The sequence below is a fragment of the Cheilinus undulatus genome, linkage group 17 (genome assembly GCF_018320785.1).
Source record: "Cheilinus undulatus linkage group 17, ASM1832078v1, whole genome shotgun sequence".
In the NCBI taxonomy this organism is placed as follows: Eukaryota; Metazoa; Chordata; class Actinopteri; order Labriformes; family Labridae; genus Cheilinus; species Cheilinus undulatus.
The window spans coordinates 15,819,806-15,838,100 of record NC_054881.1 but is presented as its reverse complement, the minus strand read 5'-3'; the positions used below and the strand labels follow the sequence as shown (position 1 = coordinate 15,838,100).

The 18,295-nt window shown below is 39.8% G+C and overlaps 1 protein-coding gene and 1 long non-coding RNA gene across 2 annotated transcripts in view; one reads left to right on the top strand and one right to left on the bottom strand.

Moving 5' to 3' along the window:
- The window catches only part of LOC121525440, an 88,428-nt gene that overhangs the window by 22,930 nt on the left and 47,203 nt on the right, over positions 1–18,295 (bottom strand). The window lies entirely within an intron of this gene.
- LOC121525439 (potassium/sodium hyperpolarization-activated cyclic nucleotide-gated channel 1) overlaps positions 1–18,295 on the top strand; it is a 143,738-nt gene that overhangs the window by 101,152 nt on the left and 24,291 nt on the right. Inside the window, exons 5-6 of the mRNA XM_041811441.1 lie at positions 3,587–3,733; positions 11,782–12,022. Coding sequence (XP_041667375.1) covers positions 3,587–3,733; positions 11,782–12,022 — 388 coding nt within the window. The remainder of the gene's footprint in view (positions 1–3,586; positions 3,734–11,781; positions 12,023–18,295) is intronic.

Genomic DNA, 18,295 nt, shown 5'->3' with positions numbered 1-18,295 from the left:
CCTGCATGATAAACCAATACAATTTTGGGGTTGTGTGGGAGGGGGGAATTATGTCATCATTATGAAAAGCTGGCATGACCTAAAGCTAGAGACCTGACTCTGTGTTCATTGACAATCCTGTGAAAACGGCCCGGTCGAGACCTTTTTTTTGACGTGGTCACAGAATCAGGAGAAAGATCAATGAGAGGCATTCGCCGTATCAATACAGCTAACATTTGGCTCTTATGTCACACGCAGGATGGAAAGCTCAAATAATGTTAGAATGTTTTAGGGTAGGGTTCTTGGGATTTATAAGCTAGGATTTTGACAAATCGCTGCTTCCTCGGATAGTCATAAAAATGGCACTGGTTATCTGGCCATGTTTGAATCAAAAGAAAAACACATTTAATGGCTGATTAGTTTCTGCTGGACAACAATGTTAGCAGTCAGCCACTTCCCATCTAAAATCAATGCTAATGGGGATGCACGATACTATCATTGACTGTATATTAATATGGACAGTGCATCCCCGTCTCCTTCCCCTGTACAAAAGTGAAGCCAAAATACTCCCATGTGACAGGTGTTGGCATAATGAGCTACTCTGAAGCCAAGACATGCACAGATTAGAACTAGCAGGTGAAATTGCTGAACTGATACAGCTTGTTTTGCTGACCACAGCACACACCCAACAAGACCGTAAAGTCGGTTCAGTCCATAGCAGAACAGATTCTCTTGTAAGTCACTAATGTTTATAGAAAGTTTTCTTTACATTTTCACTTAGTCTTTCCTTTTCTAATCTGGCAGTCCAGTAAAGCTCGCCGTAGCAGCCATTCCTACTTTCATGATTTTTTTGTAGGGGGCCTGTGGTTCAAATTCACTCAGATTTAGCAACAGGTCCTCTGTCATGACTTTTGAGTCAAATTTTGAGTTGTTTCTAAAAACAGTCAATTTTCAACTCTGCAGTCTTGACTGTTGGGTCAAATTTTGCATCTTTTTAAAAATGGTCGATTTTTCACTCAAACAGAGCAACAGGTTCGCAGTCATGACTTCTAGTCAAATTTTGAGTCATTTAAAAAAATGGTTGATTTTTCGGTCAAATTCAGCGACAGGTACGCAGCCATGACTGTTGCATGTTGACGTCTCCGTGGGCAAGACAGCCCAAACTGCTGCCACTGCTCCATCAGTGGCTTGTATAGATGCAAAGGAATGAGACTGGTTCATACTTATGGCCACTCTACATAGCAGTATTTGCTGTGATTTGAATTGGAGTACTCATATGATTAGAAAGTGCTATACAATCTCAATTCCATTCACATGTTGTACTGTTTTGTACTTTAAACCTGGTATACCGCCTGATAACATCATTTTAGCTTCATGGTGTCAGAGGAAAGTGGCTGCCATGTTTAATATGATTAAAAGATGGTAAAATTAAACTTAAGTTTTTTCTCTCTTAAAGAGAAAGATTATTTTGTGGGCTGTTCTTTCACCAGAGTGGCAGCAGAACATCAGACTGGACTGGGCTACCAACCTCTGCTCTGGCTGCTGTTTGCTCTCACCTACAGCTCCACTGTGATTACCAGCCGCCAGAGAGACAGTGTTTATTTTCAGGTGTCAGGGCCCTCAGACTGTCTGGGCAGATTGTTTTCACAGCCTCGTCTGTATCTGCAGACAAAGAAAAAAGCCTCCGTGAGGCAGGAGAGACTAATCAAAGCAGAGGAGCTGAAGTCTTTTCTGTCTCTTCTCAGGGTCGACACTCGCCTCGAGGTCAACATGGACAGATTTCTTTTTCTTTTCTTTTTTTACTTCTTCTAAGATTCAATTAATTAACCAGGAACAAGATGGTTCTCCCATCTCTGTTACTGGCTGTATTGCACAACCGGAAAAGTCCTGCATTCAGCCATGCATGCACAGAACAGAGAAAAAAAGTAGAGTCACAGGCCATCTGGCTTTCTAATAGTGTGGCCAACATTACTTCATCCTTTCCACTATCTATTCTCTTTCTCCCTTTACATCCTCCATTCCTCTTTCTCCACTTTTCCAAACAACAGTTTTCTATAATGTCAGGATGTACTAGTACTCTTATTATATGGGTTTATGTCTACTAATTTATGCCCTAATATTGTCATATTAAAGCAAAATAAGGGCATATGTTGCCAAGAACAATTCAATTCAGAGATTCTTCTGAACTTGTAAAAGATATTCTGTTTGTTTATTCAGTTTGTTCTAAAAGTAAAGTTTATAATTAACATTTAAAGATACATGTTAATTAACATGTTAATTACCGTACAGTAATTATTTACTTATGGCATTGCTTAGTGGGACTCTTGAACAGTAAATGGGGACATTAGATTTTGGCTTTCCTACAACATTTTAATCATTCTGCTATTAACATTTTTTTTTTAATAATTCCATTGAAGTTCAAACAATTGTTTGAAATGTTGGGAGAATTTTACGTATGGATTATTCTGGGAATTTGCTTATAAAGTATTTTCATGGAAAATTTTCATATTTAGGAGAATTTGCTTTTATTTTCACTTTTTAATTTGTATTTTAGTATTTTCATGGGAATTTGGGAAATTTATTTGGATGTTTGGGGAAATCTGTCTAGAAATTTTCAAATATGGGCATGGAAATTTGGGAATGTGTTTGTAAATCTTGGAATTGTTAAAGAAACTTTAGGGGGTATTTGTTAGAATTTTTTCCTGAATTTACATTACATATTTTGAGGAACTTTTTACTGGAAGTTTTAGGCTTTATGCTAAATTTTCACTGAATAATTTGTAGAAATTTTGGTGTACTTGTTATGGGATACAGTAAAAATATTCATAAGTATTTTCTGAGAATTTTTGGGGAATCTCTTTGAATTTTTGGGGAAGTTGTGTTGATTTTGGTGGTCCATGGTAGAATTGACTGTGAAACCTGTAAGCTACCTGAAAACAGAGCTCTGAGATCTCAAATGTATGATTATCTACTGATCTGAAACTGCTCCATTCTTTAGAATATATATTCAATATTTTTAAAGATTACATGTACAGCTGATAAAGTAGAGCAGGATACCAGCAATACCCCCTCTCCATGGGAGAGTTCAGAGAAACTCTTAGCTCTTATTTCAAGCCCTAAAATCATTCCTGTTTACATGTGCCAGAATGAATGATATCATAATAGTATTTTCGGTGAAACCATGCAAATCATTATCACTTTATTACTTGTGCAATCTATTCCATCTGCTTCATTGTTCATGAAGCTCTAAATTCTCTGCAGGATCAGGTAAAACGTGCTAGTTCACATCTGAACATAGCTCAGATGCCTATTAGGATGGAGCTTCCTGCACAGGCGAGATAATCGGGACCGCTACCTTGGTCTGACATCGCCCCAGGCCTGTACTCGTTGGCTTACCACCTGCCTCCCTTGCTCTGTCTCTGCCTCCACACACAGAACCGGGACGTGGCACTGAGACTGTGTGAGAGTGAGCATTGTCCTCAATACAGAAACATGAGGACAGATTATTAGGAGACTAGAGCTTTGCTGTATATATTTAGGTACAACCCCAAACATACTGTGTGCTCGTTTTGTGCTTACTAAAATCCATCTGTTTCTGTGTTTCCAGTACAAACAAGTGGAGCAATACATGTCCTTCCACAAGCTTCCAGCAGACATGAGGCAGAAGATCCACGACTACTACGAACATCGCTACCAAGGCAAGATCTTCGACGAGGACAACATCCTGAGTGAACTGAACGACCCCCTCAAGGAGGTGAGACGGCGTCTTTCTAAAACTGAATCCCAGCCTTGTTTCCTTCATAACATTTATAAATCTCTTTGAGGGCTTCCGTTTGAAGGCTGGGCTGTATTTTTAGAAAATATATTAAAAAAACAGCCCAAATCTTAAAAAGGAAAGAGACATAGATGTAAGTTTTTGGATATGAATGAGTTTAGTCACTGAGGATGAAAAAATGTATCAACACCTGTCAGCTCCTGTTACAAGGTCGGGGAGGAAACAGTAAAACGGATTCTCCTCTGCATTTTCTGTGAACACAGACTGAGCAAAACAAGGAAATATTCAGCACAAAGAGCAGAATGGGCTTGTGAGAATCAACCAGAACTGCAACAACCCCTGTTTTATTTACACTATTTACAGGTTTGAAGCTGCACAAAACAACTATTTATACAGAACCTGTCAGAAAGACACGCAGCCAAAGTGGAGAACACAGAGATCTACGACAAATGCTAAAGTTTAGCAAGACTATACATCACAATCCTTTGGGATAGATAAAGTGTTATTTTTTACCTCATAAAAACAATAAATCAGGTTTATCTCGGTGGTTAGTTTGTAGACCAGGGGTGTCCAAACTTTTTCCACACACAGAAATGTACTAGGATGGTGGGGCCACTTTTATATTCCTCACCATGAGGATTTTAAAGTTAGTCAGACTAATCCAATGTAAGTTAATACATGCTCAGTGACTGAGTATGCCTAAATGGCTAGTTAATGGCTTACAGGGCAAATACACAGTCATTTTCAGAATTTCTAGGAGCCAATCTGATTTCAGGGGGCCCCATTTAGCCCTGGCTACCACTGGCTCTGCCCCTAAAAAGTTTTTGGGGCTGCTATATCCTTTGATAATCCATCAGGACGTTATTAATTAAGATATCTTCTTGTCAAAATGTTTGTTTACAGATTTAATATGGTTGCGCTATCTCGTGCTGAAAACAAGCAATACAATACACTTAAGCACAAGCTTCATGTTTTTAATGTGGGACATATTTCATTTTTTTCTCTGGAATTTGCTGCAGGCCAATCAAAATTGGGCTGTGGGCCACATTTGGCCCTCAGGCCATAATTTGGACACCCCTGTTGTAGACCAAAGCTGTATACAGGCTTAGTATTTTCTTCAGCTCACTGGTGCCTGCTCCCAGCAGATTTCTGACCCTTACTGCCCTTTCCAGCAGTGTGACATCCACTACTGTCCCTGTGCACTACTCACAAAGCATTCTGGGAACACTCATAGTCTGAACCAGGAAGGCTATTTTTAAGAGAGAAAATAATCCATGAAACTAAAACTTTGGCGTACTGTTTGGAAATGAAACTATAACTGAAATGCTTTTCAACTAAGACAAGGCTTAAACCAGCTAAAAAAGAAGGTCTTTAAGGAAAAAAAACTCTCACTAAAGTCAAGACCTCACTGTGTAACTAGAAAAGCACTTGGAGAGCGCAGACCTCCGCCATTAGCCTTATCTCCCAATCGTAAAGAATCCTTTAAAAAATTCCTGGATCCAGACAGTGATCTTGATCAGTCCCAAAATCTAATCAGTTCCTCCTTGTGCCATTTCTGACATTTTCTGAAAATGTCATCAAAATCCGTCCATAACTTTTTGAGTTATGTTGCTAACAAACAAACTAACAAACAAGCTAACAAACCCTGCCGATCACATAACCTCCTCGGTGGAGGTAATAATATTTTTGTGGACTCACTGACCAGATTTTGAGTTCTTGGCTAACCTCCTCCTATCAGCAGATTGCACAGGTAATTATGCACAGGTACACGAGAGAGGAGAAAAAGAAAAGCAAGGTGATTTTGGGATTCATGACCATCCCTCATGTAGCCCCATTAAGTCAACATGCAGAGTGGAACGCTAAGGCGAGGGAGGGTGGGGGGAGTCGCTGCACGAGCCCAGACACTCACAGGGAGGTGCAGGGATTTTAAAGGTACGACTTCCCACACAGAAAAAATCCTGCAGGCTTAGTTCTCAGTGCAGAGCAAGCAAAAGTTAGAATCTGCATGGAGACAGTGTCACACAAAGAAGGCTGTGTGCCCGCGGGACTGACGGGGAAAAACAAAGTGAGTCGCGACAGAGCAAAACAGGACACAAAAAGTAGCTTAGGTTGCTGTTTCACCGAATATCTGTTCTGAAGAAATGTCAGGTACGGGTTATTTCAACAGCGTGTTCCCTCCAAGAGACGAATGAAGAAGCTGCTTAATTCCGAACCAATCTTTAAGCAAAGGACCCTTGGTTTGACTTCATTTCTAAATTGTAGACTACTTAAATCCCAGGGCCTTTAAATTACCTTTATGCATAAATCACGCTACAATTTAGTACCACGTTTGGTTCCAAATGAGCTCCCTGTGGGTCTTCTACTTTTCCTGTATGTTTACAAGCTTAGTGCAGTTTTTTTACTCTGTTGGCTTGGTGCTTTCACACAGGAAGACAGGAAAATCAGATCAGTGTTTGTACTGCCAACAGAGCTTCTTTTGGCTGCTTTTTTAATCTTACTAATTGGGGAGTTTCTTTACTTTGTCAGTACCTCAATAATCATCCTATACTCAATCATCATTCCTATAGTGCACATTATTACACTGACTTTATTTTACAAGGACGGAGATGTTAAGTGCCTCTAAAGCTCCTTTATATTTCTTATTGTGCTTAATTTATGGAAAAACAACAAAAAGGCAGGCTGATGATCATGGTTAGTTTCACCTGATTGCTATTATTCCACCTAAAGCCACTTTGTAACATGTCTAATGGATTAAACAACTACTCAATCAACCCAGTCACTGCTCTGAGTTTTCCTCCACGGCAAGCAATGGAAAAGAAATGATATTTGCATTATCTTTGAATTGACTTTCAAGGATATTGAAGCGAGTAGGCTCTGTTATTATTCCAGAAAATGTTGGTGCATGAAAGGAATAAAATTAGGTTCTCAGGTCCTGGTTGAAGAGAGCAGAATTTTCAAAAATAAAGCCATGAAAAATACAACTTTATACTCTGATAGTAAAATAATAAGCTAGAAAATGTATTATATACGATGAATAAAAATAATTTCCTGGATAATATTAGTGAGAATTGCACATTGAATAAACTATACAGCTTTTATGACAACATAAAAAACAGGAATGAATAATAATGTCTTTGTTTGCAGGAAGTGAAGCTCATAAAATACCAACAGTAGTTAAAATTATAATGGAAGTTCAAATTCACATTCACTGGTCACATTACTATTTTGAATAATAAGTCTTGTAAAATGTTTTTCGTTACCTGTCCAGCCAAGTAAACACAAACATCTTGCACATAAAATCTGTTTTTCACCAATTTCAATAGGAATAAAAAAAAACAAAAACATGAAAACCCATACTAGACCGCAACCATTCGACATATAAGTGGTAATACAAGCAACCAAAATGATTTAGATATCAAAATTCAAATGTAAAATGAATACATTTAGCTTAAAAACGCTAACTGTAAAGAGTAAAAGAAAAATAAACAGTACTAGTCAGAGCCTTCAGGCATGTTAGGGCCAAAATATGAGACTGACGTAAGGCATAGGTGTGGAAATTAAGCTGCCTGAGGGCACCACTGGGCGGGAAAGAGGGTTGACACAACCCCCGGCCATGCTCTGGAAGTCCTTGCACATTACCAGGGGCATGGGAAAATAATCTGTTGAAAACTAACAAAGTCCACACCTTAAGGGTGGAGTAAGGGGTGGATGGGATGGGTAAGCATGGCCTTTGGTACCATCCGGGTGCCATGAGCCCCTGGTCTCGCTTTACTGATGTTCCAAGGGCCAAAAAAAACCTGGTGGTCTTCAGGCGTATCACCAGGGGTGAAAGGCCTGGACAAAAGAGATGGCGTCGAGCTTAACTCTGTCCGGCTAGTCCCCCTCTCCAGCCCACATCAGGCCTGTGATGAATTCTTAGCACTCTACATGCCACTCTACAAAAATACAAACATATCTTAAAAGACAGGCATGTAATAGAGGAATGATACCGTCACAAGTCACAGGTAAATGGCACAAAACAATAACAATATCTAAGCACTGCCTGTATTTTTGACAGTGCAGGAGTTTGTCTGTAATTATGGTCATTAAAAACAATAATATTACCAAATTTGGGTGTAGAGAACTTTCAGTGTGGTTAAAATAAAATTCTAGTTGTTTAAAAAGTGTGATTGATGCATTTAGATTTTGCAAATACATTGAGAAGGAGGTGTGTGCTTTTAAGTGGAACAATTACGTTAAAATTCTACCAATGTTAAGTCGTTGGAAAATTCAAGACAGCCTCCATGAGGACCCTACTTGCCACCCTGCTGTTGTCATTAGTTGGTTTTAGCTCGATCACTTTTGTGCTTCCCATGTAAAAACCTGCCTCCCCCTCTCCCTGTTATTAGAGCATCCTTTTAAAAAGCCAAAAGACAAATGCCAACCATCATGAATATGCCAATACCACCTCTCTGAATGACCTTTGCTTTTGCCATTTGAATCATTTCAGACTAAAAGCAACCGTCACACTTTACAAACAGGAATAAATTATAGCTGCCTGAATTAGACACCCCATGATACGTCAGTGTGGCACAGCTAATGGCCTCCTCTCTGTTGTGTGAGGTTCAGCCTCCTTGACCTCTGTAGAAGAGTGTCCATAAGTTTTGACAGGAGAGCTAAAAAGAGCAGTGGGCTTTCGTTTTTGTATCCTCAGGCTGTGTCCCAGTCCCTCACCACTTAGCTTCAGAAATCAATAATTCTCTTCAAGCCGGCCCATTCCTGTTTGGCAGACTGGGACAGTATCAGAGCCGGGCTGATTGCCGCTGAGTGTTGGCTCTTATTTTCTTTCTGCACCATATTTTTGGGGGAAGCTGACTCGCAGGTCAATGTGGGATCAGAATCAGCTCCACTCAGCAGCACTCAGACTCGTTTTGGTCCAAAGAAGAGTCGTGAAATCAGTCCAAGTATACTTCAGATGATTCTGGCAAGTCATCTATGAGCCTGTGAACCAGGTGTGCCTGATTCAGGCCGCTGTTAGCTCCAGCAATTATCAGTATAACAGCTGTGCTTCAGTGGATGAAACAGCTCTGGGGCTAGGTGTGGGCTGTGGGAAGGTGAAAGGTAATGAAGCTTAAAGCAAAGTCCTCAGTTAATCAGCTGCCGTGGACAATGGTAATTCAAAATGGATCTGCTGAGATGTGACCTAGCTTTACTTTTCAGGTGATTTTTCTGTATTTTATTCCTTCACTGCTTCACAAATTCTTTCTAATAACCCTTTGTAGTCACCATGAAAAGCAGTGAATTCAAACATGCTGAGGAAGGTAATCCATCAAATTGAACTGTTTGTTTATGTACTGTCACTGTGGACAGAAACCACTTTAAAACCCCTCCTTGGTGTCACTTTCAAGGTCGCTCTAATGTGCAATAATTGATTATAAGCTGGCAAAATGTATTTCATTGATGCGGTCTGAAATCAGAGAATCTGTACAACAAAACACATAAAAAACCCAGAGTCCAGCCAGCAGGGAGAATCATACTGCTCCTGCACACAATACAAAAATATATCAGAACATCTAGTTTCTCAATGTAAGCAAGAGGAAAATGTCATTACATCCTCCTGATTCACTCATCATTCAGGCCAAATTCATTCTGCCCATACACCACCAGCTACAGTCTTCAGTTCATGGCAGTAGGCATGCTAAAAATCAACCTTAGCTTGTCATTGTTTAAGAAACGGCCTTCTTTGCTTAAACATTGTCAAGAATATTAGACTGTTTTGTATGATATTCTCGAACCATATTATTCTGCCTATCTGGTGCTGGGTCGTAGTGATAGCAGACTACCCAAGGCAACCCAGACATCCCCCTCCCCAGTCACATTTCCCTGCCCTGAAGACCTCAAAAGGGAAACACCCACCTCTTCAAGTTCCCTTTGGATGCTATTACTGCTAGCCTTTCAATGACTCTTGCATTATGTGTTAGCATCAAGCTAAAAAACAAAGATGTACAACCTGGGCTATCTTTGGAAAAAAAGAGTCTTGCTTTCCTCAGGAGCATCTGTAACATTGTTTTAAAATAGCTCTTTGTGCTTCATATTTTCATATATTAATGCAATATCATACAGAAGGCATGCAGACAATGTACAGGAATCCTGTCCTGGCACAGGCACTACTTGCACACCTGAAAACTCCCCTTGAAAAAAGACGAGGATCTGTTACTCTTCCGCTATTGTCAGAAGTCCCGCCCCTTATTGATTTTGATTGGCAAGTGAAGAAGAAGTGACATTAACAAGCGCTGCGCTGTTCCTAAAGTTGAACAATTTTCAGTTGAGAGCGCTGAGAGTGCGGCAGCGAGAACAGCTAATGCAGAGGGAGCTTTTTCTCCCCAGGATGCTGAGCGCTCAAAACGCTGGACTTCATTAGTTTAAAATTAATAATGAGTGCTGCCAGTACCCTGAAAAGCCACCTATACAGGCCCTAAAGCCCTCGTACACGAGCGCCTGCTCCACCAATAGAGCCAAACCAGCACCCTATCAGATACTCAAAAAAACTGCAAATTGACAAGTATGTTTTTAAAATATCTGTTCAAAAATATATCGATACCTTTACTAGAAGCCAAATTCGCCTAGACAGTCCTGATGAACATCTTTTCTTAAGATACAAGTTGTGAAAAATAAGGTCTTTATTGTTTACAGTGAGTAAAAATGCCATTGTAACTTTCACAAGAAATAGAAAAATGAGGTGCAGAAAACCATAAGGGGCACCTCAGGGTTGGTTTTCGGGCCCATTGTTGTTTAGTTTCGAACCAGTCGTCTCAGACAAAAGAATCCATGGTTGCTTTCATTTCTATGCAGACAACTGTGTCATTCACTGCTTTGCACCTACTCTTGCTAAAGCTTTTATAATTTTGCAGCATGCATTTGATACACAGTTGTACTTTTTCTAAATGCACACGCTTGACTTTAGGAAAAAAAAACTACTCTGTGCAGGAGAATTGTTTTAAGAGAGTTGCTGTCTAACCATGGGAATACTTAACGATTTTCTAACTGAACTTTTTTATATTATATTCAAAAAGCATATTTCAAATAGGACTAGATAAACACTCTGTAGACTGAAAAAACACATCTTAATTACCCTGAAATGACAAAGTGACAGTGGAAAAACAATGACGAGACAAAAAGTTTATTTTGATGGATTGCTTCTCTTTGTTAGTTTTTCAACAATTCATGCTGGCCAAATGATTTAAAAATTATAAATCACTGTCAAATGTTTACAGTTTGTAATTAATGGGCTAGCATATGATATAACTTCCAAGCTGTCTTACTGTTCCCCTCCCTCCTCTCCTTTTCTCTGTCTCGTCTTCATTCCCAGCCATATGACAAATCTTTAAATAGGCATAGCCAAAGATTGTTTCCCCACGAGGCCTTCTGGCTGGGCATGAAAACTGCTTACTCTCTAATTCATTAGTTCTGGTGCATGATTGAGGTCAGAGCCCCGTGGCATTAGCTGACACCGGCATCTGAGACCCGTGTGCTAACATCTTCAGCTAGCGAGCATCCCCGAGATTGGTTATCTGTCTGTTAATGTCCTGTTGTCACTGGAGGAGAGTTATCCGTCACAGGGGGGTCAACAACACACAACCGCGAGATGCCAAATGCCCCGGCGCTCCATCTGCACAGCAACAGAGATGTATGGGTAAACAGACAACACGCTCCTAATCTCCTGCTGAGTCTGAGGGGACAGGATGAGATCGGAGACATGGCCTGCAGCCGGCACCGCAGGGCAAACTCATCAGGATGTGGCCCATGTGCCAAAAAGTTTCTTCTCAGGAGCGATGGGAAGTGCTTTAGAAGAATTAGGGATAAAGCTGCCATATGCATCCAATTCTTTTATACCCTGAGTTAAAAGCAGTGGAGATGAAGGATTTGCAGTGTTTTATGTCTGACAACAAAACTAAAACGCCCTTCTTTCAGTTTTAAATGCAAATTACTTAAATATTCAAGCCATGAAGTTTTCCTTTTGACTAAAATTTCCCTTTTTTCTCCTGCAGGAAATCGTCAACTTCAATTGCCGGAAGCTCGTGGCCACCATGCCTTTGTTTGCCAATGCAGACCCCAACTTTGTGACAGGGATGCTGAGCAAGTTGAAGTTTGAAGTTTTTCAGCCAAATGACTACATCATCAGAGAAGGAACAGTGGGGAAGAAGATGTACTTTATTCAACATGGTGTTGCTAGTGTCATCACAAAGTTCAACAAAGAGATGAAGCTGACGGACGGATCCTACTTTGGAGGTATGAACACACACACAATGACTGGAAAAACTGTTTTATATCTCTTATCTATTAGCTTTTTATATAAAAGTTATAGTCTGAAAGTAATGTCATTTTTAAGGACATTTTATGCTTCCCTTGAAAGAACAATAAATTAAACAAGTTCATCGCAAAAGACACAACTAAAAAGTGGTCACGTTCAATATACAAGCGCAGCCTCAACACCAGTATAAAATGCTGAGACATGAGCCATCATATCTACAAGTGCAGTTGGCATGTCACCCACTGCCCGACACCTGTTCTGTCTACTTTGCTGCACAAAGCATGCTCTGATGCATATTGACCCAGATCAGGGTAGCAGTAGCTCTTTTATCAGCTTTTCTCCCTGGTTAGTAAATAATCCTGCACTTCAAGTAAACAATCATCTATTGTCAAGTAAATACCTGGGGGAAGTTTTAATAAATTGACTTCTCGTTAAAGAGATGGTCAGCATGGCTTTAAACAAATTAACTGATGCTGTAATAAACCTCTGTTCAGATCTTAGCATGTTTTATGTAGTCGTAATGAAGCTGCTGCTGAAAAACACCCCTTTTCCTGATATGGCTCTTTCATAATCAAGCACCCAAACAACATAACTTATAAGTTTTATTGTAAATGATTTGTTGGAAAAAACATAAGTAAACAATAAAATGTTTACCACTGAATTTACTGACCTTTTTGCAGCTAGTGAAATGAATTACAGTATTTTCAGCTGCTACTTTGACCACTATCAGAGCCACAGCACACTTCTCTGAATAAAGCAGGGACAATGAAAAGCAAGTCATGAGTTGAAACACACCTTCGAGAGTCGTTAAAGTTGTAATAGAGATGTCCTCTTCCAAAAATAAGCCTGTGATAAAATACTCAATTCATGTCTGGGCATAAGATGACAGAAAGATGCTTTAATTAGCCTTTGTTCAGATCTCAGTATGTTGTGGATGTAAAGGAGTTTGATGTGTTTCAAGTTTCATGTCTATTTTGAAACTGTGTGAACACCCCATTTCCTGATATGGCTCTTTCATAGTTAGAGTATTCAAACAACATAACAACTAGGGACTTCTGTTGTAAATAATTTGTTAGGAATAAGGTGTTGACCATTGAATTAATTGACCTTTAGCAGTACTTTGACCACAATCAGAGCTATAGCTCACATCTTTGTGTTGGGCAGGGACAATGAAAAGTAAGTCAGAAGCTGAAACACACCTTTGAGCAGTCGTTAAAGTTGTATTAGAGATGCAGAGCACTGCTGTGTTGGCCTCCAGGAAAATCAAATTGGTCCATTCCAGCACAAACTCTGCCATGGTGGCTGAAAGGTCGGGCAATTGGTGGCAGGGGTTCTGGTTCATGTGTGTACTAAAACAAAGGTTTATGCCTGAATTGGTGATGAAAGAATTAATAAATTCCTTTTATGGCTCACGTAATACTGTTGAGGGGTACAGTACTGATACTGGGTTACCACCCACCACTACCCTATCAAAGCTAAAAGGACTGCAAACTCCACATCTTCAAACAAATGGGGCACTGTCCCACAAAAGCAGGGTTTAAACCTTTTTTTTTTTTTCATATTTTTACCTTTTTTCATCATATGACCTCGTGCAGCCCATGGGTTGCTTAAGTTTGAAAGCTACTCTCATATACACAGCCCAAAATCTGTTTTTGTCCAAATAGTAAGGGTCTGTTTCTCCTGCTGTTTTGCAAAGATTGCTCCTATAAATCCTAGAAAGTGTCATCTTCTCTGTTACAAAGATGTCTTTAACTTTTCCCATCTGCTTCCTGAGGTTTGTGGATTCCGATTCTTTCCAGGAAACCCTTTTCGTTCTGGTAAACACCCAAAATAGATGATGCATTATGTACCAGTGCGACTTAAACTCTATTCTGAATTATAATCTTTTATGATGTGTTTTAAGAAGGGATTTAAAAGGTGACACTATATATTTTTTGTGCTTATTTTCCTTGTGTTAAATGATGAAATGTTATTGCTAATGTGAATTATACATGTTGATGCTGCCATGCATGAACACCACCCTCACAGTCACACATGCATTCCTGTAGGATGCTCATACGATTATCTATCGAGACGTGATTCTAGCCTGAGGTTGTGCGTTTGATGCTGTTTGAAGTGAACTTATTGTGGATGAAGATTCTCATTAACCAGTGTTGGACGTTAGTCAGTTTCAGCAGTTATATAACCTCTCATCTGGCTGTTGGAGTAGGCCAAGGCGTGGATCAGGCATCCCTTAGGACACACAGAGGTTCCTCCCCCACTCTCATCCTCACCCTCACACTCTCATCCACATGCATGAACTCTCTCCCCCCGCCTCCATCCATACGTTCCTCCTGCTGCCTATACTTGACGCTGATGAGCAGCATATCGAGCTGTCTTCTCACTCTGTTCTCTGCCCTTTCATTTTCTGTCTTCATCTTCTCTCCTTTTTTCCAGTCCCATTACCTCTCCAAAGCATTACAGACAGCATTAATGTTTTAAAAGTCAAATGTAATTTCATTGCAAGTTGTTTACCCAGACATGACACAGCCTGCCTGCAGATTTTGTCAATGTGAAAGCAAAGCAAAGTTTCCTATTTTAGAGGTTCTTGCATATTTTATCTCACGAGTTCATCCCCGCTATGGAAACAGGCTGAGGAGTCTAAGAATACCTTCGCTTTGGTGTGTCTGCTGCATGCAGGGCTTGTCTCACAGGCGAGCTGAGGAAAGGCAGGGGAGTGAAGAAGAAAGTATTTGATTTTTGCCTTCTTGTTCAAAACACAGAATTTCTGTCAAAGTTACCGGCTCATAATGTGGGATTGCCTGAAGAAAAGGGGCGTTTTAAACTCCACATGGAGTGGACATGTCATATAGGAAGATATATGCCAACAATTAATCCTGTGGGACTGCAGCAGCTCCAGAGACGTTCTGCCACGGAGTCATTGTGGTGCAGAGCAAGTCGAGCATGTTCAAGAAACCAAGCAGAAATGTCAGGATAAAACCTACGGCAAATAAGGCTCTGACAAATGGATCATAATGGCAGTGGAAGTGGCTGCATTTATCAAACTGTTTCAGACTAAAAAAGGTAGTTTGAATGCTTTTGTTTTCAGTTAGAGGACCATCAAATTAATGGTAGCTTACACTCCTATCTTTGAGTTTTGGACTATTGTGAAAGTGTTTACTTAGCCTTATAAAGCACTGTGACATGGCATTTTGTGCCTTTCCCAATGTGGAGTTTATAACTTCTGGAAAAATTATTAAGGAGGTAACAATAACTTACGCTATAATACTTTTTCACGTTTTAAAATGATACAGTCTGTCATATCAGTGCTCAAATTGAAAAGCACCAAAGCCTTATAAAAAAGAGAAAATTAAATGCAGCCACAAGAAGAGAAAAAATATTAAATAACAACGACACATAGACAAGATTTGGTACTGCCAGCCTTTCATAATTTAGGCAGTGTGCTTGCAATTTTTGATATAATCAATAAATGAACCATTTTGGTTCCTAGGATAGCTCAGAGCTCTAGGCTATCTGAGGTCTTTCTTTTTTTATTCTCTTCCCCCTGAATAATTTACTAATTTGAGTACACAAAAGTAGCTTAAGAATTAAGATTATTATTATAATTTTTTTTTTTTAAATTTTTGCAACTTGAATGCTTGGGATAGTCATACGCAGCTCAAAAGCTGGTCTTTTTGGTAGAGTTTCTGGATGCAGAAATCATTAATTGCCCCCTAGGGGTGTTCTCTGCTGCTGTGTGACTTTATCTGCAAAGAGCCTAGAACCAGTAGTCATCAGGTTTCAATTTTTTGAAAAGTAGATTAAATTAACATTTGATTTCAAAAATATTAATGCTAGCATTGATGAAACCTGTATATTTTGTTCTTTTTTTAAAAATCAAATTAAAAGTATTTATAGTGTTAAATCAAAATTACCATACACTTAGGAAAAATTTGGTAATTCAACATATTAATGTGGCTGCCTCAGTAGCCATAGTTGTTCATCCCTGGCCAAGGACTTGCTTTTTTCTGCTGTATCAAAACAATAACCGATATCATTTGATCATAACTACAATTATATCAAAGCTAAAAAATAAGGTATCGTTACAAATGTAACTTTGATTCAATAAATGCCATTATGGCACTATGAAACAAGTAACTCAGAGTAAGGCCGGGATGTGACTCTTAAATTTGCTGCTTTTACAAAACTTTGACAATTCCCTCAATTCCTGTAACTCCATTTTCAGTCAAAGTGCATCATTTTTTAAAGCCAGAGGAGGTTTATCTGAGTTCAGTAATTATCACCAGCTGTCTGCTGCACTTTGAAACAAGACAACTCTCTTTGTGTTTCAAATCACATAACTATATATAATTCAACCAAATTAATATTTTAAGTTGGACAATTGGCTTAAGTTAGACGGCTCCAGAATCCTTGCCATAAAGTGTTTTACTAACAATGTTTTCAACTGTGGAACGACTTTATTCTTGGTTTAATGGGCTTTAATTGCCTTGTCAATTTGTGCTGGAAAGAATGGGCCTGTGTGAATTATCTTTTGAGCAATGAAAATATAATGGTTGTTTTGAGGCTCAGTCGATACATTTTATAGTCTGCTATGCAACAGCGTATTTCCTTGGTAAAGAACAGGGTGAAATGTGAACACGTTGGCTTTGCCTGGTGTAAACACCACTGTCTAAAGTCTAAGAGGAGCCTAAACACACCATTTCTCTGAAAACTGACCTCTGCAGGAAAAGATCAGGTTGCAGGTCTTGCAGGTTTTGCTCTTATGGCCTTTTTAGGTGTTTTGAATAAAATATTTTGAGCTTATTTTGTAGCTTAATAAGTCACTTATCCTGTATTTTGCTGTCTGATGAAGGCTGCTCGCTTCAGTAGAAAACAATAGAAGTTCATGAGTGCAATTAGAGAGGCCAGAAGCTGAAGTAGCATCTGCAATCTGATCAACAAAAGGGAAAACAACAAACAGATCATGTAGAAGATGTCCCCATTCAATGAAACATTTAAACTTTTAATTAAAGATGTGTTCTAGCTGCCCAAATAATAAGGGTGCTCTTCTCATTTTACCGTGTTCTGTTTGTGCCCAGCCACCTGCTGTTGCCTTCTGCCCAGCTGGTATTTTCCCCCTTTGTATGGCATTAGTGATGAGCCCTGGGTTGGGAGCAGCTGCTTGTGCCAGGCACATCACTCTTCCCCCCTTTTCTCCGATGATTCACATTCGCCTTACAACCAGGCCAAACCGTGGCCGGAATAAGAAATCAGTGAGATAGAAACAGAAGAGAGGGAGAGCGGGTAACAGAAAGCAAGCCGGGCCATGTGAAACTATTAACGTAGTAATGAGAAGGACATCTATGAGGACAGTAGGTCAAAAAGCACCTCCATCCACGGTCAGCGCTACGACTGCATGCTAAAAAGATATCATAGTAATCACTCCCAGGCCACCGTAGATGGGATTACATATCGCTTGCGCACAGCTCTGCAGTGGAGTCACTTTGAGAATAAGAGACTAATAGAGTGTAATGCTAGGACAATGACAGACTGTGGGTGAAAATCCCTATTGAGCTTGACTGTCTGAGTCATGAGGGACTTCCTCTCCTCAGACCCAGCCGTGAGGGGAGACGGGCAACAAAGGGGGGGTTGGTTGCCATGAGAGTATGTGACACATGAAGTGATGGCAAATTATCAGCAATGCTCCCGGGGTCAGTGGTGACGCTCTATGGCGAGGCAACTGACACGTGTCAAACTGCATTATGGGGAGTGTTAACAGGGCCTTGCCTTACACACAAACACTCCAATGAGTACAGATGTGCACACATGTGCCTTTGAGATGATGCTGCAAAGAGGCTTAAAATGTTGCTGTGCTCCACGTCTGCAATTTTGGCAATTTTATCACCTGCCAGTCACAGCTGAGGGTAAAGTAGGCACCCAAATTGTGCCTGAGTGCAGCATTTTGGGTGGCTTAAAAGTAGCAGAGTATGGAGGCTAATGGCTGCTGCTGCAGTTGGGAATGACTTCAGGTCTAAACGTTACTTTAAAGACTGTGATTATTTTAGGCTACCATTACTTAACATTATATTACAACTACATATACACCTTTATTTCAAAGCAGGTCTAAATCCTCAGACCACTTTCTTTATATTTTTGATCAGTTAGGTTCTAAGTCTTGACATTTGAGTGCGAAGTAGTTCAACTGTACATTTTGTGTAAGAAACATGCCAAATACCTGCCCGCCACAGAAACCTAACTACTACAACTGAAAT